The 25,063-nt window shown below is 47.5% G+C and overlaps 1 protein-coding gene across 2 annotated transcripts in view; it reads right to left on the reverse strand.

Annotated features, from left to right (window-relative positions):
* Nucleotides 1–723: 723 nt before the first annotated feature.
* The window catches only part of ANXA3 (annexin A3), an 87,785-nt gene continuing 63,445 nt past the window's right edge, over nt 724–25,063 (reverse strand). For both annotated transcript variants that reach the window (XM_063919574.1, XM_063919577.1), the window contains exons 11-13: nt 21,795–21,853; nt 1,806–1,928; nt 724–889 (exon numbers count right to left, since the gene is read on the reverse strand). In XM_063919574.1, the coding sequence (XP_063775644.1) occupies nt 830–889; nt 1,806–1,928; nt 21,795–21,853 (242 nt within the window). In that variant the 3' untranslated portion in view covers nt 724–829. The remainder of the gene's footprint in view (nt 890–1,805; nt 1,929–21,794; nt 21,854–25,063) is intronic.

Below are 25,063 nucleotides of genomic sequence, written 5' to 3' on the forward strand. Positions count from 1 at the left end.
CACAAATCACGTCTGCGTATGCTCCAGATAGCGCTTATGACGACGCAATTGCAAAAAGAACTCAAATGGTATCACGTTGTGCCGCGTATTACACACACAGAGGTGCGGTCCAATCGCACAGCCTATAGATACTTATCTATGTGCCTTACGATCACAGGAGTTGAATTCTACTAGCTGCGCTCCACAGCCGGAGCGCAATACCAAAAAAACAAAACCTTAACTTCAATACTTCACAATCTATACTCTATCACGCTCCTCAGCAAGTTTCCTCACTACTTGCGTATTTCTCTTATAACGTAAGGTCGCTAGCCTTCACACCACTATGCCTCTGCCAACTCTGTCTTCTACAGGAACCCGAAGTAGTCATGGAGTTCAATGCATTCACACTTACTTTCAGCTCACACTAACACACAAGGTTTTCTGTACAGAAAAATATCACTCCCTTTGATTGACAGCTTGTCCCAGAGGTAGTACACGTTAAACAAAATATTACAGTAATCTGCTTTAAAATCGGATAGTTACTTGCTATTGTATAATGGGGCTATATTTTGTCCACAAAGAATATATAGATCTGACAGTGTCTTATACACAATTTTATTCCATTTCTGCAATGTTTTACTATTCTTGCAAATAAAGGTTCACTTACTGTAGTATACGCTATAAAGGGTAATTAACCAAGGTATAAGAGCACTCCACAACACTGACTGAAAAGGCAAAAATATCTAGTGTTGATATATTTTTATTTAGCAGCTGTTATGCAGTTATTGCGTTAACTTTTAGCAGGAACCAAACAGTATAAGATTTGAAGTTAAAGACCACATTTCTTCCTTTAGTCATCACCTCCACAGAGCTTTAGCAGGGCTGCTTCATAGTCCCCTGATGTATCAGACTGCAGGAAAGAAAAAAAAACCAGTCAATTAAATGAGACGTCTACAACATACATTTATAATTGACATAATTCTCTTTAGACTTAATGGTCTTCAGTGCCGGTAGGGTAAGCTGGCCGGCACTGTGATAGCCAAAGGCATGGAAACACTAATAATCGCACGCCACTGGTATCGGTTTATGGCTGCTTCCTTGGCATTATCAATATAGTAGTGCAATGGTTGTAAGTGCTGGGCAACCTGCTTTAGCCATGTTTTCTGTGGCGCATCATGTGCCATATTCCATTCATCCGGGTGTGTGTGATTTTGGCACTGGTATATTATTCTTTAAGGCTCCATTCTGCAGACATATCCGAAACACTGAAAATGCTCTTTTAATATAGGATTCAATTGTGGGTTGGTCTTTGCATAGTTTTCAGATGTTTTCATTTCTCCAGTGATCTGTTAGTTTTACTTGTAGTTATGTTTCATAAACACCTCATTTGGAAACGTTCCAGCCTTGTTAGGTTGTTTTTAAGGATCGGCCATTATTCTGAACCGTAAAGGAATAATGGGATAAATGTATTATACTCACACGGATGCTTCCTGCTTCGCCTCTTTACCGAGGTGAAGCCGGAAGCAGCAGCGTCGAGATGTAAGAACATCTCAGAGGCCGAAGTGGGGTAGTGAAACCCCCCCCCCTCGGCGATCGCTGCCAGACTGTACAGTGCTTCCGCTTAGTGCTGATGAGCTAATAAATATGATCACAATCAGAAACTCTTTTTAGAATGATATATCCTATTTTGTTATGTTCAGTAGCAAGTTGTATGGAAACCGTATAGCACTGGCTTAGTTTTACATGTTATTTTACTTGCAGCGAGTGTATAGGCATTAATATAAACTATACCATAAATAGAATCTTGGTGGGCACTAGATTCTTACCTTGATTGCTGAACACAAGGATTCCCCAGCAAGTTTCTTATACTCTGCGCGGATATCCAGGAGATCAATTTCTGATCTGGAGACCATAATTCTTGTCAGAGTGTACTCATCTGTCCCAGCACCCTGTAATACAAAACCCCCACAAATGTAGTTATGAAAATAAGAAACAGAAGTAAGATATAAATGTACTGGGGGTGGTGTGATGGATGCTTATTAAGTTCATGTCAAAGCAGCACACTTGTATAAAACTGCTGGAATACAGTCTGGAAGGTGCTACAGCTAGATGGAGGAAATAAAAAAACTGCAATAGATAAAAGGGAATGTTTTTACTTTTTAACAAAGAAATAGACTCAATTTGTTGAGCGCATCTGGAAGCGCATTTACGACTGTACAACTCCACCACAAGCTCTCAGCATTATATTATACCTCTCAACATGACCCTTTCCAGGAAGGACAAAATGCTCTGTTCCAGGACTTCCCTCTTAATTTAAAATTGCCCTCACCTGTGTTTAAATACCTTTGTTATCAATTAACCTGTTTAAAGCAGGTGAAGGCAACCCTAAATTAAGAGGGAAGTCCAGGAACAGCACTTTGTCCCTCCTGTGGTTTTATAAATGTTGGAGTGCTTGACTACATCGCTCTGACAGAAAGGTAGGAAAAAATAAGATTTTACACCTACCGGTAAATCTTTTTCTCCTAGTCCGTAGAGGATGCTGGGGACTCCGTAAGGACCATGGGGTATAGACGGGCTCCGCAGGAGACATGGGCACTATAAAGAACTTTAGAATGGGTGTGCACTGGCTCCTCCCTCTATGCCCCTCCTCCAGACCTCAGTTAGAGAAACTGTGCCCAGAGGAGATGGACAATACGAGGAAAGGATTTTTGTTAATCTAAGGGCAAGATTCATATCAGCCCACACCATCCACACCGTATAACCTGGAATATACGCAACCAGTTAACAGTATGAACAAAACAGTATCAGCTAAAGCCTGATCTCCACTGTAACATAACCCTTATTTAAGCAACAACTATATACAAGCCTTGCAGATTTTGTCCGCACTGGGACGGGCGCCCAGCATCCTCTACGGACTAGGAGAAAAAGATTTACCGGTAGGTTTAAAATCTTATTTTCTCTTACGTCCTAGAGGATGCTGGGGACTCCGTAAAGACCATGAAATTTATACCAAAGCTCCAGACCGGGCGGGAGAGTGCGGACGACTCTGCAGCACCGTCTGAGCAAACGCAAGGTTCTCATCAGCTAGGGTATCAAACTTATAGAACTTTGCAAAAGTGTTTGAACCCGACCAGGTAGCCGCTCGGCAAAGCTGTAAAGCCGATACGCCTCGGGCAGCCGCCCAAGAAGAGCCCACCTTCCTAGTGGAATGGGCCTTCACCGAATTTGGTAACGGCAATCCTGCCGTACAATGAGCCTGCTGAATCGTGTTACAGATCCAGCGAGCAATAGTCTGCTTCGAAGCAGGAGCGCCAACTTTGTTGGCTGCACACAGGACAAACAGTGCTTCTGTTTTCCTAACCCGAGCCGTCCTGGCTACATAGATTTTTAAGGCCCTGACTACATCCAGGGACTCGGAATCCTCCAAGTCATCCGTAGCCACAGGCACCACAATAGGTTGGTTCATATGAAATGAAGAAACCACCTTAGGCAAAAATTGAGGATGAGTCCTCAACTCTGCTCTATCCACATGGAAAATCAAATAGGGGCTCCTGTGAGACAAGGCTGCCAATTCGGACACCCGCCTTGCAGATGCCAAGGCCAACAACATGACCACCTTCCAAGTGAGAAATTTTAATTCAACCGTTTGAAGAGGTTCAAACCAATGAGACTTCAGGAACCGTAACACCACGTTAAGGTCCCATGGTGCCACTGGGGGCACAAAAGGAGGATGGATGTGCAGCACTCCCTTTACAAAAGTCTGGACTTCTGGGAGAGAAGCCAATTCCTTCTGAAAGAAAATAGACAGTGCCGAAATCTGTACCTTAATGGAGCCTAATTTTAGGCCCATATCCACTCCTGTCTGTAGAAAGTGTAGAAAACGGCAACACAGTTGCAACAGGTCCTCCCTGAGAGGAAGAGGCCACGGATCTTCTGTGAGCATCTCCTGAAGATCTGAATACCAGGCCCTTCGAGGCCAATCTGGAACAATTAGTATTGTTTTCACTCTTTTTTGTCTCATGATTCTCAATATTTTTGAGATGAGAGGAAGAGGGGGGAATACATAGACCGACTGAAACACCCCTGGTGTCACCAGGGCGTCCACCGCTACTGCCCGAGGGTCCCTTGACCTGGCACAATACCTCCGAAGCTTCTTGTTGAGGCGGGACGCCAATCATGTCTATGTGATGAATTCCCCAAAGACTTGTTATCTCTGTAAAAACTTCTTGATGAAGTCACCACTCTCCTGGATGGAGATCGTGTCTGCTGAGGAAGTCTGCTTCCCAGTTGTCCACTCCCGGAATGAAGACCGCTGACAGAGCGCTTACGTGATTTTCTGCCCAGCGAAGAATCCTGGTGGCTTCTACCATTGCCACTCTGCTCCTTGTCCCGCCTTGGCGGTTTACATGAGCCACGGCTGTGACGTTGTCTGATTGAAGCAGAACCGGTAGGTCGCGAAGAAGATTCTCCGCTTGTCGTAGGCCATTGTATATGGCCCTCAACTCCAGTACGTTGATGTGTAGACAAGCCTCCTGTCTTGACCATAGCCCCTGAAAATTTCTTCCTTGTGTGACTGCTCCCCATCCTCAGAGGCTCGCGTTCGTGGTCACCAGAACCCAGTCTTGAATGTCGAACCTGCGACCCTCTAGAAGGTAAGCACTTTGCAGCCACCACAGGAGAGACACCCTGGCCCTGGGGGACAGGCTTATCTTCTGATGCATTTGTAGATGGGACCCGGACCACTTGTCCAGGAGGTCCCACTGAAATGTCCTTGCATGAAACCTGCCGAAGGGGATGGCCTCGTAGGCTGCCACCATTTTCCCCAGAACACGAGTGCATTGATGAAGAGACACTCTTTTTGGTTTCAGCAGGTCTCTGACCATGTTCTGGTTTTTCCATCGGGAGAAAAACCCTCTTCTGATCCGTGTCTAGACTCATGCCTAGGAATGATAGTCGAGTCGTTGGAATCAATTGTGACTTTGGCAGATTGAGAATCCAACCGTGTTGTTGTAGCACTCTCAGGGAGAGCGACACGCTCCTCTGCAATTGGTCTCTCGATCTCGCTTTTATCAGGAGATCGTCCAAGTATGGGATAATTGTGACTCCCTGCCTGTGCAGGAGCACCATCATCTCCGCCATCACCTTGGTGAAAATCCTCGGGGCCATGGAAAGCCCAAACGGCAACGTCTGAAACTGGTAATGACAGTCCTGTACAGCGAATCTCAGGTACGCCTGATGAGGAGAATATATGGGGACATGAAGGTATGCATCCTTTATGTCGAGTGACACCATAAAATCCCTCCCTTCCAGACTGGAGATCACCGCCCGGAGCGATTCCATCTTGAATTTGAACTTTTTCAAGTACAGGTTTAGGGATTTTAGATTTAAAATGGGTCTGACCGAACCATCCGGTTTCGGGACCACGAACAGGGTTGAATAGCACCCTTTCCCCTGTTGGACTAGGGGAACCCTGACAATCACTTGCTGTTGACACAGCTTTTGAATTGCAGCTAACACTACTTCCCTCTCTAGGGGAGAAGCTGGCAAGGCCGACTTGAAAAATCGGCGAGGGGGCACCTCTTCGAATTCCAGTTTGTAGCCTTGGGATACAATATCCATCGCCCAAGGATCCACGTCTGACAGAACCCAGACCTGGCTGAAGAGTCGAAGACGTGCCCCCACCGGTGCGGACTCCCTCAGTGGAGCCCCAGCGTCATGCGGTGGATTTAGTAGAAGCCGGGGAGGACTTCTGCTCCTGGGAACTAGCCGATGCAGGTGTTCTCTTCCCTCTACCCTTACCTCTGGCGAGGAAGGATGAGCCCCGACCTCTTCTGGACTTATGCGACCGAAAGGACTGCATCTGATATTGTGGAGTTTTCTTTTGCTGTGGGGGAACAAAAGGCAAAAAAGTAGATTTACCCGAGGTAGCCGTGGCAACCAGGTCCGCGAAACCTTCCCCAAATAAAACTTCACCTTTGTATGGTAAAACTTCCATATGCTTCTTTGAGTTGGCATCACCCGTCCATTGGCGGGTCCACAGGGCTCGCCTAGCAGAAATCGCCATGGCATTGGCTCTCGAACCTAGCAGCGCAACATCTCTTTGAGCGTCTCTCATATATAAGACTGCGTCTTTAATGTGACCTAAGGTCAATAAAATGGTATCCCTGTCTAGGGTATCAAGGTCAGCTGACAAGGTATCTGTCCAAGCTGCAACTGCGCTACATACCCATGCCGATGCTATTGCCGGTCTGAGTAAAGCACCCGTATGCGTATAAATAGATTTTAAAGTAGTTTCCTGTCTGCAATCAGCAGCGTCTTGAGACTGTAGCGCCACCTTCTTGGACAGGCGCGTTAAAGCCTTGTCCACCCTGGGTGAGTATTCCCAGCGTACCCTGTCCTGTGCAGGGAATGGATACGCCATAAGAATCCTCTTGGGAATCTGCAGCTTTTTGTCTGGAGTTTCCCAAGCTTTTTCAAATAACTCGTTCAGCTCATGAGATGGGGGAAAGGTTACCTCAGGTTTCTTTTCCTTATACATGCGTACCCTCGTGTCAGGGACAGAGGAGTCATCTGTGATATGCAAAACATCTTTTATTGCAATAATCATATAATAAATACTTTTGGCCACCCTTGGGTGTAACCTCGCATCATCGTAGTCGACACTGGAGTCAGAATCCGTGTCGGTATCAGTGTCTGTTATTTGGGAGAGGGTACGTTTTTGAGACCCAGAAGGGCCCTGTGACACAGTCGAAGCCATGGATTGACTCCCTGCTTTTTCCCTGGACTCTGCTTTGTCCATTCTCTTATGTAATAAGGTCACATTTGCATTTAAAACATTCCACATGTCCAACCAATCATGAGTCGGCGTTGCCGATGGAGACACCGCAATCATCTGCTCCACCTCCTCCTTAGATGAGCCTTCCGCTTCAGACATGCCGACACACTCGTACCGACACCCCCACACACAGGGGGATATAGTTATAAGGAGACAGTTCCCCAATAAGGCCCTTTGGAGAGACAGAGAGAGAGTATGCCAGCACACACCCAGCGCCAACTGACACTGGAAACAATTTCCTAGATAATATAGCGCTTTTATATATAATTAACGGTGTAATACACTCACTGCGCCTTACAAGTGCCCCCCCCCCCTTTTCAGCCCTGTGTCACAGTGTTCAGCAGGGGAGAGACCGGGAAGCGACCGGGGAGCCAGCTTCTCTGCAATGCTCTGTGGATAAAATGGCGCTGGTTAGTGCTGAGGGACCAAGCTCCGCCCCCTTCAGCGGCGGGCTTCGGTCCCGCTCAAATGTATAAAACTGGCGGGGGATTTTTAGAATTACTGCCTCCGCAGCCTATATACATATAAATGCCAGACTTAGAGGTTTATATTGCTGCCCAGGGCGCCCCCCCTGCGCCCTGCACCCATCAGTGCCTGCTAGTGTGTGTTGTGTGTGAGAGCAATGGCGCGCAGCGTTACCGCTGCGCGCTTACCTCAGGGAAGATCGTAAGTCTTCTGCCGCCTAAGAAGTCTTCTTTTCTTATACTCATCCGGCTTCTCTCTTCCGGCTCTGTGAGGAGGACGGCGGCGCGGCTCCGGGATGAACGGCGAGGGGAGACCTGCGTTCCGACTCCCTCTGGAGCTAATGGAGTCCAGTAGCCTAAGAAGCAGAGCCTATCACTTAAGTAGGTCTGCTTCTCTCTCCTCAGTCCCACGATGCAGGGAGCCTGTTGCCAGCAGTGCTCCCTGAAAATAAAAAAAACTAACAAAATTCTTTTTCAGAGATACTCAGGAGAGCTCCCCTGTAATGCACCCAATCTCCTCTGGGCACAGGATCTAACTGAGGTCTGGAGGAGGGGCATAGAGGGAGGAGCCAGTGCACACCCATTCTAAAGTTCTTTATAGTGCCCATGTCTCCTGCGGAGCTCGTCTATACCCCATGGTCCTTACGGAGTCCCCAGCATCCTCTAGGACGTAAGAGAAAAGTGGAGATCCAAATACGGAACTGGTGCACATCTTCCAGTATTTATGGTCTGTAACCAGAGTATGGAGGAGTAGTAAAACTACAGGACTCTTTTTTTTTTTGGCTAAAAGGAACGTGACTATCTTTTTGTTTTACATTGGTTTCTCTGACTTTATGGTAGAGCCAGTACAAAGAATACCTCATTTTGTATTTTTCTAATGGTGAGGAGGATCTACTATATTTGTGTTTAATCCACAGGCTGCTGTCTGCGCACTGAGAGGAACTCTGTTTCTGCTTTTATCTACCTAGTGCTTTTATACAGATTACAATACAGTAAATAGAAGATAACAAGGATGGATGTCACATGATAACTAAAATAAGAATTTACTTACCGATAATTCTATTTCTCATAGTCCGTAGTGGATGCTGGGGACTCCGTCAGGACCATGGGGAATAGCGGCTCCGCAGGAGACAGGGCACAAAAAGTAAGCTTTTAGGATCACATGGTGTGTACTGGCTCCTCCCCCTATGACCCTCCTCCAAGCCTCAGTTAGGTACTGTGCCCGGACGAGCGTACACAATAAGGAAGGATCTTGAATCCCGGGTAAGACTCATACCAGCCACACCAATCACACCGTACAACTTGTGATTTGAACCCAGTTAACAGTATGATAACAACGAAGAAGCCTCTGAAAAGATGGCTCACAACAATAATAACCCGATTTTTGTAACAATAACTATGTACAAGTATTGCAGACAATCCGCACTTGGGATGGGCGCCCAGCATCCACTACGGACTATGAGAAATAGAATTATCGGTAAGTAAATTCTTATTTTCTCTAACGTCCTAGTGGATGCTGGGGACTCCGTCAGGACCATGGGGATTATACCAAAGCTCCCAAACGGGCGGGAGAGTGCGGATGACTCTGCAGCACCGAATGAGAGAACTCCAGGTCCTCCTTAGCCAGAGTATCAAATTTGTAAAATTTTACAAACGTGTTCTCCCCTGACCACGCAGCTGCTCGGCAAAGTTGTAATGCCGAGACCCCTCGGGCAGCCGCCCAAGATGAGCCCACCTTCCTTGTGGAGTGGGCATTTACAGATTTAGGCTGTGGCAGGCCTGCCACAGAATGTGCAAGTTGGATTGTGCTACAGATCCAACGAGCAATCGTCTGCTTAGACGCAGGAGCACCCCTCTTGTTGGGTGCATACAGGATAAACAGCGAGTCAGATTTTCTGACTCCAGCCGTCCTTGAAATATATATTTTCAATGCTCTGACAACGTCCAGCAACTTGGAGTCCTCCAAGTCGCTAGTAGCCGCAGGCACCACAATAGGCTGGTTCAAGTGAAAAGCCGAAACCACCTTAGGCAGAAACTGAGGACGCGTCCGCAGTTCTGCCCTGTCCGAATGGAAAATCAGATATGGGCTTTTGTACGATAAAGCCGCCAACTCTGATACTCTCCTGGCTGAAGCCAGGGCCAGTAGCATGGTTACTTTCCATGTAAGATACTTCAAATCTACCGATTTGAGCGGCTCAAACCAATGGGATTTGAGAAAATCCAAAACTACGTTGAGATCCCACGGTGCCACTGGAGGCACAATCGGGGGCTGTATATGTAGTACACCTTTGACAAAGGTTTGTACTTCAGGCACTGAAGCCAATTCTTTCTGGAAGAAAATCGATAAGGCCGAAATTTGAACCTTAATAGACCCCAATTTGAGGCCCATAGACAATCCTGCCTGCAGGAAATGTAGGAATCGACCCAATTGAAATTCCTCCGTTGGGGCCTTCTTGGCCTCACACCACGCAACATATTTTCTCCAAATGCGGTGATAATGTTGTGCGGTCACTTCCTTCCTGGCTTTAATCAAGGTAGGAATAACTTCCTCTGGAATGCCCTTTTCTTTTAGAATCCGGCGTTCAACCGCCATGCCGTCAAACGCAGTCGCGGTAAGTCTTGGAACATACAAGGTCCCCGCTGAAGCAGATCCCTTCTTAACGGTAGGCCACGGCTCTTCCGTGAGCATCTCTTGAAGTTCCGGGTACCAAGTCCTTCTCGGCCAATCCGGAGCCACGAGTATTGTTCTTACTCCCCGTAGCCGTATAATTCTCAGTACTTTTGGTATGAGAGGCAGAGGAGGAAACACATACACGGACTGGTACACCCACGGTGTTACCAGAGCGTCCACAGCTATTGCCTGAGGGTCTCTTGACCTGGCGCAATATCTGTCCAGTTTCTTGTTGAGGCGGGACGCCATCATGTCCACCTTTGGTTTTTCCCAACGGTTCACAATCATGTGGAAGACTTCTGGATGAAGTCCCCACTCTCCCGGGTGGAGGTCGTGTCTGCTGAGGAAGTCTGCTTCCCAGTTGTCCACTCCCGGAATGAACACTGCTGACAGTGCTATGACATGATTTTCCGCCCAGCGAAGAATCCTTGCAGCTTCTGTCATTGCTCTTCTGCTTCTCGTGCCGCCCTGTCTGTTTACGTGGGCGACTGCCGTGATGTTGTCCGACTGGATCAACACCGGCTGACCCTGAAGCAGCGGTTTTGCCAGGCTTAGAGCATTGTAAATCGCTCTTAGCTCCAGTATATTTATGTGAAGAGACGTCTCCAGGTTCGATCACACGCCCTGGAAGTTTCTTCCCTGTGTGACTGCTCCCCAGCCTCGTAGGCTGGCATCCGTAGTCACCAGGACCCAGTCCTGTATGCCGAATCTGCGGCCCTCTAACAGATGGGCACTCTGCAACCACCACAGAAGAGACACCCTTGTTCTTGGTGACAGTGTTATCCGCTGATGCATGTGCAGATGCGATCCGGACCATTTGTCCAGCAGATCCCACTGAAATATTCGTGCGTGGAATCTGCCGAATGGAATTGCTCCGTAAGAAGCCACCATCTTTCCCAGGACTCTTGTGCATTGATGTACTGACACATTTCCTGGTTTTAGGAGGTTCCTGACAAGTTCGGATAACTCCCTTGCTTTCTCCTCCGGGAGAAACACCTTTTTCTGAACAGTGTCCAGAATCATTCCCAGGAACAGCAGACGTGTCGTCGGGGTCAATTGAGATTTTGGAAGATTCAGAATCCACCCGTGTTGTTGAAGCACTACTTGGGTTAGTGCTACTCCGACTTCCAGCTGTTCCCTGGACCTTGCCCTTATCAGGAGATCGTCCAAGTAAGGGATAATTAATACGCCTTTTCTTCGTAGAAGAACCATCGTTTCGGCCATTACCTTGGTAAAGACCCGAGGTGCCGTGGACAAACCAAACGGCAGCGTTTGAAACTGATAATGACAGTTTTGTATCACGAACCTGAGATACCCTTGGTGTGAAGGGTAAATTGGGACATGCAGATAAGCATCTTTTATGTCCAGGGACACCATGAAGTCCCCTTCTTCCAGATTCGCTATCACTGCTCTGAGTGACTCCATCTTGAACTTGAATTTCTGTATGTACAGGTTCAAGGATTCAGATTTAGAATAGGTCTTACCGAACCGTCCGGCTTCGGTACCACAAATAGTGTGGAATAATACCCCTTTCCCTGTTGTAGGAGGGGTACCTTGACTATCACCTGCTGAGAATACAGCTTGTGAATGGCTTCCAATACCGTCGCCCTTTCTGAGGGAGACGTTGGTAAAGCAGACTTTAGGAACCGGCGAGGGGGAGACTTTTCGAATTCCAACTTGTAACCCTGAGATACTACCTGCAGGATCCAAGGGTCCACCTGTGAGCGCGCCCACTGTGTGCTGAAAATCTTTAGTCGACCCCCCACCGCCCCTGAGTCCGCTTGCACAGCCCCAGCGTCATGCTGAGGGCTTTGTAGAAGCCGGGGAGGGCTTCTGTTCGTGGGAAGTAGTTGCTTGCTGCACCCTCTTACCCCTTCCTTTGCCTCTGGGCAAATATGACTGTCCTTTTGCCCGCTTGTTCTTATAGGAACGAAAGGACTGCGGCTGAAAAGACGGTGTCTTTTTCTGTTGGGAGGTGACCTGAGGTAAAAAAGTGGATTTTCCGGCTGTTGCCGTGGCCACCAGATCCGATAGACCGACCCCAAATAATTCCTCTCCTTTATACGGCAATACTTCCATATGCCGTTTGGAATCCGCATCACCTGACCACTGTCGCGTCCATACACTTCTTCTGGCAGATATGGACATCGCACTTACTCTCGATGCCAGAGTGCAAATATCCCTCTGAGCATCTCGCATATAAAGAAAAGCATCCTTTAATTGCTCTATAGTCAATAAAATACTGTCCCTATCCAGGGTATCAATATTTTCAGTCAGGGAATCCGACCACACCACCCCAGCACTGCACATCCAGGCTGAGGCTATTGCTGGTCGCAGTATAACACCAGTATGTGTGTATATACTCTTCAGGGTAGTTTCCAGCCTCCTATCAGCTGGATCCTTGAGGGCGGCCGTATCAGGAGACGGTAACGCCACTTGTTTTGAAAAGCGTGCGAGTGCCTTATCCACCCTAGGGGGTGTTTCCCAGCGCGCCCTAACCTCTGGTGGGAAAGGGTATAATGCCAATAACTTCTTTGAAATTAGCAGTTTTCTATCGGGGTTAACCCACGCTTCATCACACACGTCATTCAATTCCTCTGATTCTGGAAAAGCTACAGGTAGTTTTTTCACACCCCACATAAATACCCCCCTTTGAGGTACCTGCAGTATCAGAGATATGCAAAGCCTCCTTCGTTGCCGTGATCATATAACGTGTGGCCCTATTGGAAAATACGTTTCTTTCTTCACCGTCGACACTAGATTCATCTGTCGGTACCTGTGTCGACTGACTGAGGTAAGGGACGTTTTACAGCCCCTGACGGTGCCCGAGACGCCTGGACAGGTACTAACTGGTTTTCCGGCCGTCTCATGTCGTCAACTGACTTTTGCAGCGTGCTAACATTATCACGTAATTCCATAATTAAAGTCATCCATTCCGGTGTCGACTCCCTAGGGGGTGACATCACCATTACCGGCAATTGCTCCGCCTCCACACCAACATCGTCCTCATACATGTCGACACACACGTACCGACACACAGCAGACACACAGGGAATGCTCTTATCGAAGACAGGACCCCACTAGCCCTTTGGGGAGACAGAGGGAGAGTTTGCCAGCACACACCAAAGCGCTATAAAAATGTATATAAACAACCCTAAAAGGTGTTGTTTCTGTTATATGCGCTTAATATATAAAAATATCGCCAAAATATGCCCCCCTTCTCTGTTTTACCCTGTTTCTGTAGTGCAGTGCAGGGGAGAGTCCTGGGAGCCTTCCTCACAGCGGAGCTGAGCAGGAAAATGGCGCTGTGTGCTGAGGAGAATAGGCCCCGCCCCCTAAAACGGCGGGCTCTTCTCCCGGAGTTTGCGATATATGGCAGGGGTTAAATACATCCATATAGCCTCAAGGGCTATATGTGATGTATTTTAGCCATAGAAAAAGGTATTATACATTGCTGCCCAGGGCGCCCCCCCCAGCGCCCTGCACCCTCAGTGACCGCTGGTGTGAAGTGTGCCGACAACAATGGCGCACAGCTGCAGTGCTGTGCGCTACCTTATGAAGACTGAAAGTCTTCTGCCGCCTGTTTCCGGACCTCTGGACCTCTTCAACTTCGGCATCTGCAAGGGGGGTCGGCGGCACGGCTCCGGGACCGGACTCCATGGCTGGGCCTGTGTTCGATCCCTCTGGAGCTAATGGTGTCCAGTAGCCTAAGAAGCAAATCCATCCTGCACGCAGGTGAGTTCACTTCTCTCCCCTAAGTCCCTCGTAGCAGTGAGCCTGTTGCCAGCAGGACTCACTGAAAATAAGAAACCTAAAAAAACTTTTTCTAAGCAGCTCTTTATGAGAGCCACCTAGATTGCACCCTGCTCGGACGGGCACAAAAACCTAACTGAGGCTTGGAGGAGGGTCATAGGGGGAGGAGCCAGTACACACCATGTGATCCTAAAAGCTTACTTTTTGTGCCCTGTCTCCTGCGGAGCCGCTATTCCCCATGGTCCTGACGGAGTCCCCAGCATCCACTAGGACGTTAGAGAAATGTAATTAACAGGATAACTCCTTAATGTTATCAAAGATTAGTATATGACTATTAACGGGATTAATCCTGAGACAGCCAGTCACAGCACCTCCTCCTACATCCTGCCCCCTGAGAATGCAGACTAGCAGGGACTATCGCCTCTTGTGGGTGTCCATGACACCCACAGAGGGGGAATAGAACCTGTGGTGACCGCAAGGGGCTTGTTGCGCTTGCGCCTCACCCCCCCATGCTGGCGGAAGTACGCTCACCGCCAGTCATCTAAACTGGGTAAGCACTGCATCAGTGACATATCTACTTATGCTTAAGGTGGATACACAACTAAAGATATATCTGCAGATATATCTTATGAGCGAAGCAGAATTACCCGCATTCCACCCGCCGCCCTTCTCCGCAATTGCGTCTCCGATAGGCACATCAAACCCTCCTTGTGGGTCTCTCCTGCTAGCTGGCCACAAGCCATCCAGCTATTTCCCGCTGGCCGTGTACATAACCATGCAGTGTCTGCCTCCTTATGGCTGGGCGGGCCTCGCACTTTACCTGCACCCCCATCTCCAGCAGATCCCTCCCGCAAGTCAGGGCTCCCGGTGACGGAAACCCACCTGCCAAAGCTGCGGTGGGAAAAAACTTCAGTGTACTATACGTCACCGCTGTAGATGCTGCAGCTCCAGGAGTCATTTGAATAACCCCGCCCACCCAAGATGACACGCTGATCTGATCTCTCCGATATCTTCATATATATTGGTCATCTTCTGTGCAGCAGGGCCGACGTGATATGTCTGAACGACAGTGTACACAGACATATCGCTGTACACACCCATCAATCAGTAAACGATGTATTGGCCGATCAATTGGTCGGACATATCTGTTAATGTGTACCCAGCATTCGAGGGGTACATACTGTATATGTCTAAATAATAATTGTGGCTAAGAGTGTGATAGTCTCTAAGTCTTTTAATTTTAATATTGCTATAACGTACATAGAAAAATAGTGATAAAGGTCAGCTCTTTTGTCAAATATAATTAAACGGAATTGAATCAGCACAGAGACAAATAATGTATCTCATGCAAAATATAGTTTCAAAGGCTATTAGAGTACAGTAATAATCATTCCTTCAGTAATTGTGCATCCTGAGCTTTGTCTATCCAGAGCTCTAGTTAGTAATGGCATGACACTATGGTAAATTAATATATACACTAACACGAGTCCACAGGCTCAGTCTAAGGCAATTCCAGCTTGGTGACTGATATAGCAGAGTAATAGAAGCAGGGGCCCAAAGCCAGAGCGGCATGTAATGAGTCAAACGGACTCATTATATGCCGCCGCCGAGCAGAGGAGCGCACCGATTAAGGGGGGGTGAAGGAGGAGGAGGGAGCCGCAGCAACGCTGTGTAATTGGTGGAGGCGCTGCTGCTGCTGGCCCTCTCCTTCACCATAGGCTGCCCTCTGCCGCTGTGAATGCTGGGATGCGCTTCAAAGGAAGCATCCTGGGAGGCGGATTTATCAAAGGTATAGAACCTTATGAACGTGTTCACCGAGGACCACGTAGCCGCCTTGCACAATTGTTCAAGGGTCGCACCACGGCGGGCCGCCCAAGAAGGTCCAACTGACCGAGTAGAATGGGCCTTTATAGTAGCAGGAGCTGGAAGGCCAGCCTGTACATAAGCATGTGCAATCACCATTCTAATCCATCTGGCCAGGGTCTGCTTGTGAGCCTGCCAGCCACGTTTGTGAAAACCAAACAGAATAAAGAGAGAATCCGACTTCCTGATGGAGGCAGTTCTCTTCATGTAGATACGGAGTCAGCCCGTACCACATCCAAAGACCTTTCTTTGGAAGACAAATCAGGAGAGGCAAAGGCCGGAACCACGAACTCCTGATTAAGGTGGAAAGACGACACCACCTTAGGTAAATATACGGGACTTGTTCCAAGAACCGCCCGATCACGGTGACAAATCAGATAGGATGACCTACAAGACAAGGCACCCAAATCTGACACCCGTCAAGCGGAAGCAATAGCTAGCAGAAACACTACCGTAAGAGTAAACCACTTAAGGTCAACAGATTCAAGAGGCTCAAACAGAGACCCTTGCAATGCCTCCAGAACCACCGACAAGTCCCAAGGGGCCACAGGTGGGACGTAAGGAGGTTGAATCCGCAACACACCCTGAGTGAACGTATGCACATCAGGTAATGTCACAATCTTTCTCTGAAACCAAACAGACAATGCAGAAATATGAACCTTGACGGAGGCCAGATGAAGGCCCAAGTCCAGGCCTCGTTGTAGAAAGGCCAAAAGTTTGGCCGTACTAAACTTGTAAGCGTCATGATTGTTAGATGCGCACCAAGCAAAGTAAGAATTCCAGAACCTATGATAAATCCAAGCAGAAGCCGGTTTCCGGGCCTTCAACATGGTTTGAATGACCGCCTCAGAAAATCCTTTGGCCCTTAAGATGAAAGCTTCAAGAGCCACGCCGTCAAAGCCAATCGGGCTAAATCCTGATATATACAGGGGCGCTAAACGAGGAGATCTGGGCATTGTGAAAGTAGAAGGTGACGCTCTATCAAGAGACCCTGAAGGTCTGAGAACCAATGCCGTCTGGGCCACACTGGAGCGATCAGAAGTAGGATTCCACCTTCTTGCTTGAACTTCCTTATTACTCTGGGCAGGAGTGACACCAGAGGGAACACGTATGGCAGCCGAAAGTTACATGGAATTGCGAGTGCGTCCACGAACGCTGCTTGAGGATCCCTTGTCCTTGCTCTGAAGACTGGAACCTTGTGATTGTGTCGAGATGCCATCAGGTCCACATCTGGAAGGCCCCACTTGTCCACAAGTAGCTGAAAAACTTCTGGATGGAGGCTCCACTCTCCGGCGTGTACATCCTGATGACTGAGAAAGTCCGCTTCCCAGATTAGGACCCCCGGAATGAACACTGCCGATATGGCTGGTAGATGGCGTTCCGTCCACTGAAGAATCCGTGATACCATGCGGCTTCGAGTGTTGATGATTGATGTACGCCACGGTGGTGGCGTTGTCCGACTGTACTTGTACAGGCCTGTTCTGTATTAGATGCTGGGCCAAGGTCAATGAGTTGAACACCGCCCGCAATTCCAGAATGTTTATCGGGAGGAGAGACTCCTCCTTGGTCCACGACCCTGAAGGGAGTGTTGCTCCAACACCGCGCCCCCAACCCCTCAGACTGGCATCCGTCATCAGAAGGACCCAGTTGGAGATCCAGAAGGGATGACCCCTGCTCAGTCATTGGTCCTGAAGCCACCAGCTCAGTGACAGATGGCCATCCAGAAACAATGAGATCATTTGAGACCTGATCCGGTGAGGCAGGCCGTCCCACTTGGCAAGAATCAGCCTCTGGAGAGGGCGGGAATGGAATTGAGCATACTCCCCCATGTCGAAAGCCGCCACCATGAGACCTAGCACTTGCATTGCCGAATGTATCGACACTTGCGGACGAGATAGGAAGCATCGAATCCTGTCCTGAAGCTTCAAGACTTTCTACTGAGACAAGAACAACCGCTGGTTGTGAGTGTGTCCAACAACGATCCCAGGTGCACCATGCTCTGAGCAGGGACCAGGGAGGATTTCTTCCAGTTGATGAGCCACCCGTGGGCTTGCAGAAACTGGAGCGTCAGATCCAGATGACGTAGGAGAATCTCTGGGGAACTTGCCAGGATCAACAAGTCGTCCAAGTACGGTAGGATCCTGACCCCTTGACGGCGGAGTACAGCAGTCATTACCGCCATGACCTTGGTGAAAACTCGCGGAGCCATGGCCAAACAAAAAGGTAATGCCCGAAATTGGTAATGGAGGTTGCCAACCGCAAACCTCAGGTACTGCTGATGCGACACTGCAATGGGAATATACAGGTAAGCATCCTGTATGTCCAGTGAGACCATATAGTCCCCAGACTCCAAGGCCAGAACAATAGAGCGAAGAGTTTCCATACGAAATTTGGAGACCTTCACAAATTTGTTCAAGGACTTGAGGTTGAGAATGGGCCGGGAAGACCCATTCGGTTTCGGGACTAGGAACAGCAGTGAATAGTACCCCTTGCCTCTCTGAGCCAGTGGCACCTGTACTACCACTCCTGTGTCCAGGAGGGACTGTACCACCGAATGAAGAGTTTTTGCCTTCACCGGATCCGAAGGGACGTCTGCCAAAATCAATGAGGGGGACGTTTCTTGAAGGATACGGCGTAACCTCAAATGACGACTTCCTGTACCCAGGCATAGGAAGTGATCTTCAACCATTCCTGGGTAAACCCTAGAAGTCTGCCCCCCACTCTGGGATCCCCCAGAGGGAGGCCCGCCCCGTCATGCGGCAGGCTTGTCAGTTTTGGAAGCAGGCTGACGGGCAGCCCAGGCCTGTTTGGGTTTGGGCTTGTTGGGTTTGGAAGTGCGAACCTATTTAGGGTGCGCCTGACCCTTTGATTTCCCTGAAGGACGAAAGGAGCGAAAGGAAGTATTCTTAGCCTTCTGCACCGAAGGAGCAGTACTAGGAAGACATGCTGTTTTAGCAGACGCTAAGTCAGCCACTATCTTGTTGAGGTCTTCTCCAAAAGAATATCTCCTTTGAAAGGGAGTGCCTCCAGGGTTTTTTTTTAGAGTCCATGTCCACAGACCAGGACCACAACCAGAGAATTCGGCAAGCCAAAATGGACGTAGTAGAAGCCTTGGCAGCCAGAATACCGGCATCAGAAGCCGCCTCTTTAATGTAATGAGACGCTGTAACAATATATGACAGGCACTGTCTAGCATGACCAGAAGCATTGGAAGGCAACTCTGCCTCCAGCTCCTGAGCCCACGCTTCCACAGCTTCTGCAGCCCATGTTGCTGCAATAGTGGGCCTATGCACTGCACCGTTTAGGGTGTAGATAGCCTTCAAACAACCCTCCACATGCTTGTCCGTCGGCTCTCTCAATGACGTGACGGTAGTTACAGGCAGAGCTGAGGATACCACCAGCCGCACCACCTACGAATCCACTGGAGGGGCTGTTTCCCAATTTTTACTAAGCTCCGCAGCGAGGGGGAAGCGAGCCAGCATCTTTTTGTGAGGCGTGAACTTCTTTCCTGGATTTTCCCAGGACTCCTGACACGTGTCAATTAAATGTTCAGAGTGAGGTAAAACTTGTTTAACCAGCTTCTGACGTTTAAACCTGTCCGGTTTCTTAGGGGCAGCGTCAGGCTCCGGTTTATCATCAACCTGAAGAATGAGCCTGATAGCCTCTAACAAGTCAGGAACATCCACCTGCGAAACAACTTCCCCATCAGAAGCATCAGGATCAGAGTCTGTGGGGTCCGTATAATCGCCATCCTCAACTGACGAGGTGTCTGGGACGTTGGTGGATTGTGAGGAAGTAATTGCACGCTTAGAGGACCCCTTGGTCTTAGGCGGGCGAGGATTAGACTTTTGAGTAGTCAGTGATTGGTTCAATTGCTGTGACTAATTGGACAGATGATCTGCCCATGGCGGGTTAACCGCAGGGACAATAAGCGGTTATACCGGCACAGGAGGTCCCATAGGGGGCGTTAGTCTAGTTACCAGCGTATTCAATAGCATGGAGAAGGTAGCCCAAGGTGAGTCATTTTGCACCCCAGTCCCCCAGAATCTGAACCCTTAGCTGCTATGTTATCCTCATATGTGTCTGTAGCGTCAACACCACGCAATGTGGGATCAGCCCCAGCTCCGTTGCCCTTTGTAGCGGACATAATCAAAAGCTCAATGCAAGGCAACACAGTACAATATCAGCAGCACAATACCTGACAAGAATCCCCTGTGCAGTGTATCAACACAAACAGTTAATTCAAGAGGTATATGGTGACTACAAATCACATAGAAAAATACACACTGAATATATCCTGTGAACTGCCTATATTAAGATAAACCTGACACACTTAGCCCCCCAGGTTATAGAATATAGGGATAGCAAACTGAGTGAGATACACGAAATGGAGGCCACGCAGCAGCTATATGCACACACAGTCACAGTTTGTACTGTAGCTAATAAGACATAGAAGAAAGGTAATTTCATACTACTAATAACTGTCATTTCACTCATTGCTGGGACTTCTATGTCTTATTAGCTACAGTGTGCATGTTGCCTCTGCACCTGTAGCAAGATTTGTTACCAAGATAATTTCCTGAAGCGATACAATTTCAAAGCATGCAATAGTAATGATACATTTCTTAAACAGTGTTACAAATATATATCTGCACTGATTTAATATTCCATATATTGCTATAACCACCCTAATTTGTGGACACTGTTTATCAAATATATTTACGTTTTTTTCAGAGTATATACAAATTTTATAATTTTTCTATATATTGTGTATCAGTTTTTATTAGTGTGTTATTTTAATAAATATATTTCATATATCTCGGTTGTCAGCTCTCCACAATTATGGTATACCAACAACACTGTAAGCGCAGCCAATCTTTTCTCTTTTTCTCTTGCATAAATTACCAAAGTAATTACCAAAGTAACAGTGCTTTTTTGGCAGCGCTTTATTGTTGTTTGAACCAGTTATTAATAACTTTAGGCGCTTGAAGCAGATTTGTCTTTGTTACAGTTTGTACAATGCAGAAATTATGACATGCAATAAAACTGCACTGGACTAGCAATACAGAGTAGTACTATGTATAGCTATACACTTAGATTTAGCAATGCACAGTAAAGACTGGATATATATCACAGGGTACTTGTACTAAATAACCCTGACTAAATGCACTTTTTCTTAACTAACACTGTCAGCAGACATGATGGATACTTAAGTGTCCTGTAAAACGCACAGCGCTGACAGGCAAGCGGCTTTACAGAGGATGATTTGCTTAAACAGTCCCAGGAACAGTGCTGCTCTGTGTAATGGCGCCCAAACACTGACTGGGAGTGAGGGAGAGAGAGATATGCAGCTCCAGGGCGGGAACATTTACTCTAAATGGCGCCCTGGGGCTGGGGGAGGGGCTACAGGTCTAAGCCTTATCCCCCTGCTGGACTTCACCACCGGGTACTGGGGCCTAATAAAACGGTTTTGTGAGAGAAAACAGACCTGTGCTCATGCCCTGGTGGTCTAGTGGGGTCCCTGTACTGCCAGTGTCCACACCAGCACGCGTGGCCCGCCTCCCACCGGCCGCGCGGGATCGTGATTAACAGCGGGTCCCATTGAGGGGACCCCTTACATCCTCCCTGTAGTGCGGCCACGCGATCCGGAAGAACAGCGGCCGCGTGTGTGACTAACATTAGAAGAAAACCGAAGCCTCCGCTGTAGGTACCCGGCAACCAGGGCGCGGGAGTGTACAGCGCCGCGGGGGGAGGTGATGGAGCTGCAGCAGGAAATGTCTCACTGACATCCAACACTGCTAGTGTCTCTGCTGCAGCCCTTGAAGTCTTCAATTTTCTTTAAAAGCTTCTTTTTAGGGCTGCTGAAGCAGCCCCCCTGTTAATTGCCTACTTACAGCATGGCACCAACTACAAAACTGAGCTCCTGTGCACAGAGGCGGGGTTATAGAGGAGGCGGCGCTATGCATCTTGGGAAGAAGGTCAAAGCGTTGAACCTGTTGGTGCCTCGGATCAAGATCCTACTCTACACCCCAATGTCATTCCCTATGGAGCCCAGGGTACCCCGCAGCAAAAAAGTGGTTAATTTAATAAATAGAATAAAACATTTTGGGCATATAAGATATTAGCCAAGAGTCTTGTGTGTCACTAAATAAGGTTACATTAGTGGTGTGTTAGTCTGCTGTAGCTACAACTCATTAAAATGGACCAGTTAAAATAAATCAGTTTGTACCTTAATAGCTTTGTGTAACCTTTCAGCAAAAAAAGCAGGCGTATTCCTTGCACATTTCACTGCAATGAGAAGAGAAACATATGGTGCATCTGGTATAAAATACACATAAACCTGCAGGAACACATATCATGCGATTACATTACACTTTACTGTAGACCAGTGGTTCCCAAGCTTGTTTGTGTCATGGCATCATTAGAATTTTATTCACAACACCCTTAAGCCAAAAGTTTCTTACTGAAAAATTAAGTGTGTTTATATTGTATGTCAGGCATTCCCAACCACGGTCCAAATTGAATTGATCCTGGGCCACCAACCCAGGGCACCCATGCAAGTGTCCCAAGGCACCCCAGGATGCCATGGCTCACAGTTTGAGAACCATTGCTGTAGTCATAGAATTCGCAAGGCAGCATAAACAGAAGTGGAATTAATTAAGTGGCAGTGGGTGCACTAATATCTATGGCTTAACAGGCCAATGGTCATAGAAAAACAAAAATAACATACAGTATTTCTGAAAACAGTATGGGAACACTCATGAAAGGTGGTGTCCAGATAAATGTGGCTTTCATTTTTGAATTTGCAATGGAAAATTACATTACCCTATTATATTATATTAACATGGTCATAACACTAGTCCCGCATGTAGGCAGGGATTGACTGTCCATGTGGCTAAGCCTGAAGAGCCGCTCTGGCCTTCCACAGGACCGCTCGAGCAGCATCACCTCCTCCCGACTGCCACGGTGCTCAGCTCTGCTTACGTTCTGACAAGGGGGTCTATTTACTAAGCCATGAATGGAGATCGAGTGGATGGAGATAAAGTACCAGCCAATCGGCTCCTAACTGTCATGTTACAGGCTGGGTTTGAAAAATGCCAGTTAGGAGCTGATTGGCTGATACTTTATCTCCATGCACTTTATCGCCATTCAAGTCTTAGTAAACAGACCCCAGGGTGCTCAGCTCTGCCTTCCTCCTTACATGGTGCTGCAGCAGTGCAGGCATGTATGAAGCATGCATGGAGAGAGGAATGCTGATGCGGCTGTGCTAATTAGGGTATGGACACCGCCATTTATTGCCACTTTGAACCACTGCACCTGGACATTTAACTACAGAGGAGACCACACACAGGGCTACACGAGCCGCGTTCTCCCTCCCGCTGCCTCATGCTGCTGGCTACAAAGACTGCAGCTTTAGCCGATGCCGCACCAAACTTCCACCGGGCAGAGGACACTTGCAACCAGGGGTGAGCAGACCAATATGTGGAGGTCGAGCATGATGCGTGCTGTGCGCTATATGAACTACACAATTATTTTGCACAACTTCAGATGGAGTAGCACTGCTTTACAAGCTTCTAATAAGGGTGATCTATGTGCCTCTATAATAAGCTGCTTCTGCTCTATTGATCCAAAGTAAAAGTGGACAAACAATCAAATCTACATTTCCTCCCCGGACCTCTCCCCTGCTCTCCTCACTCGTATCTCCAACTATCTCTCCGCTATCTCTTCTTGGATGTCCCAGTGCTTAAAACATGTCTAAGACTGAGCTGATCATCCTTCCCTCCCGCATAACCTCTCCTACCACAATTTAATGATATATTGATGGCACTACTATCTCCTCTAGCCCCCAAGTGCACTGTCTTGGAGTAATCCTTGACACCTCCCTCTCTTTCAAACCACACATTCAGCACCTCTCACAAAGCTGCCATTTTCATCTAAAAAATATTTCCAGACCCTTTCTGACCCAGGATGCTACTAAGACCCTTATCCACTCACTGGTCATCTCCAGCCTGGACTACTGTAATCTCCTCCTGACTGGCATCCCTGACAAATACCAATCTATCCCCAGTGCTGCTGCACGGCTCATCTTCCTCACCAAACGCACTACGCCCACCTCAGGAATAGTAAGGGGAGGAGTCTACACCAGGAGCCAGATGCTGACGCCGAGGTGGGTCTGTGTGCTTTAAAAGCAAGGGCCTATTTTTAGTCTCAGTCCGAACCTGCATGTAGGTGACCATATTTTAGACAATCCTTTAAAGAAGTATCCAATACTCTATCGTATCTCTGCAGTAGTAGGACAGCTTCACTATGTACACATTGTGGTCTTGGTGCAGAATAAACTAGATCATATTCATCAAGTAGCCATTTATGCTGAAATTAAGTGGAAAAAATTATACCACATAATAAAAGAAAAATAAGCACTGATTTTGCATTATGTGCATCTCAAAACAATAAAGGTCTATTTTTTTCCTTCCAATATATATGATGTTGACGAATGGATGAAGGGGTTATGTTACGTTTCGATGAAACTGACAAAAATACACTAAAAACTGACATAAGAATTGGATATAGCACTTTTAAATCAACACACTATAATCAGTAACTAGGCTACCAACATTTAAAAATAGTACCATTATGATGAAGTTAAAGGAAAATGGTTATGTGTACTTTCTTAACACGGGGTTCGCTACTGTCAATGGCTTGGAATAGAGAGGGTCTTCCATTAATTTCACATGCCTTAGAGGAAAATTGTTTAACAATATTGCAGCTTCACCAACTATGCAAAAAACACCCAAACTTGTCTATACCCTTATTTGTGTACTATGAAATTCGAAGTTGTACCTCCAGTGCCCTTTCCAAATGAACTGATAAAGACACCTCGAATGAGCTAGATGTTATGGTAAAAGATGCTAACGATTGGGTGAGCACTACTTCCCTACTGTACCTGCATATTAAAATACACATTAATCTGGAAGGTCTGCAGACAGGAATGGCAAAATGGGCCAAGGATCTGCCCAGTATTCCCCTTATGACAATCGTTGCTGCATTTACACGTCTCAATAAGACTTTAGTATCTGCTTCTTACATGGAAATACAATACAAGTTACTGCACCAGGCATACTATACCCCGAAACAACGTTTATTAATGGGTGCCTCCACAGACTCGAGATGCTTCAAATGTGCAACACCAGATGCAGATTTGTACCGCTGCATGTGGAGTTGCCCCGAAGTTCACAAATTTTGGACGACGATAGGTCAATATATAAAAGACTCATAGCGTCACTGTTACTCCTACTCCTGAACGGGCAGTATGGGACATATACACATCTGCTGCCCAGAATAGACCACCATTGGGACGAAGATTGTTACTAGCCAAACTGGCGCACCTGTATGGAAAACAATATTGTCGCAATGGATATCGTCAGACTCACTGACATTATCTTTATTCATGCCTAGGGTGTCATACCTCTTTTTAACGGATTGCATTGAGATGTCCCT

Source organism: Pseudophryne corroboree, chromosome 1 (genome assembly GCF_028390025.1).
Source record: "Pseudophryne corroboree isolate aPseCor3 chromosome 1, aPseCor3.hap2, whole genome shotgun sequence".
NCBI classification, from domain to species: Eukaryota; Metazoa; Chordata; class Amphibia; order Anura; family Myobatrachidae; genus Pseudophryne; species Pseudophryne corroboree.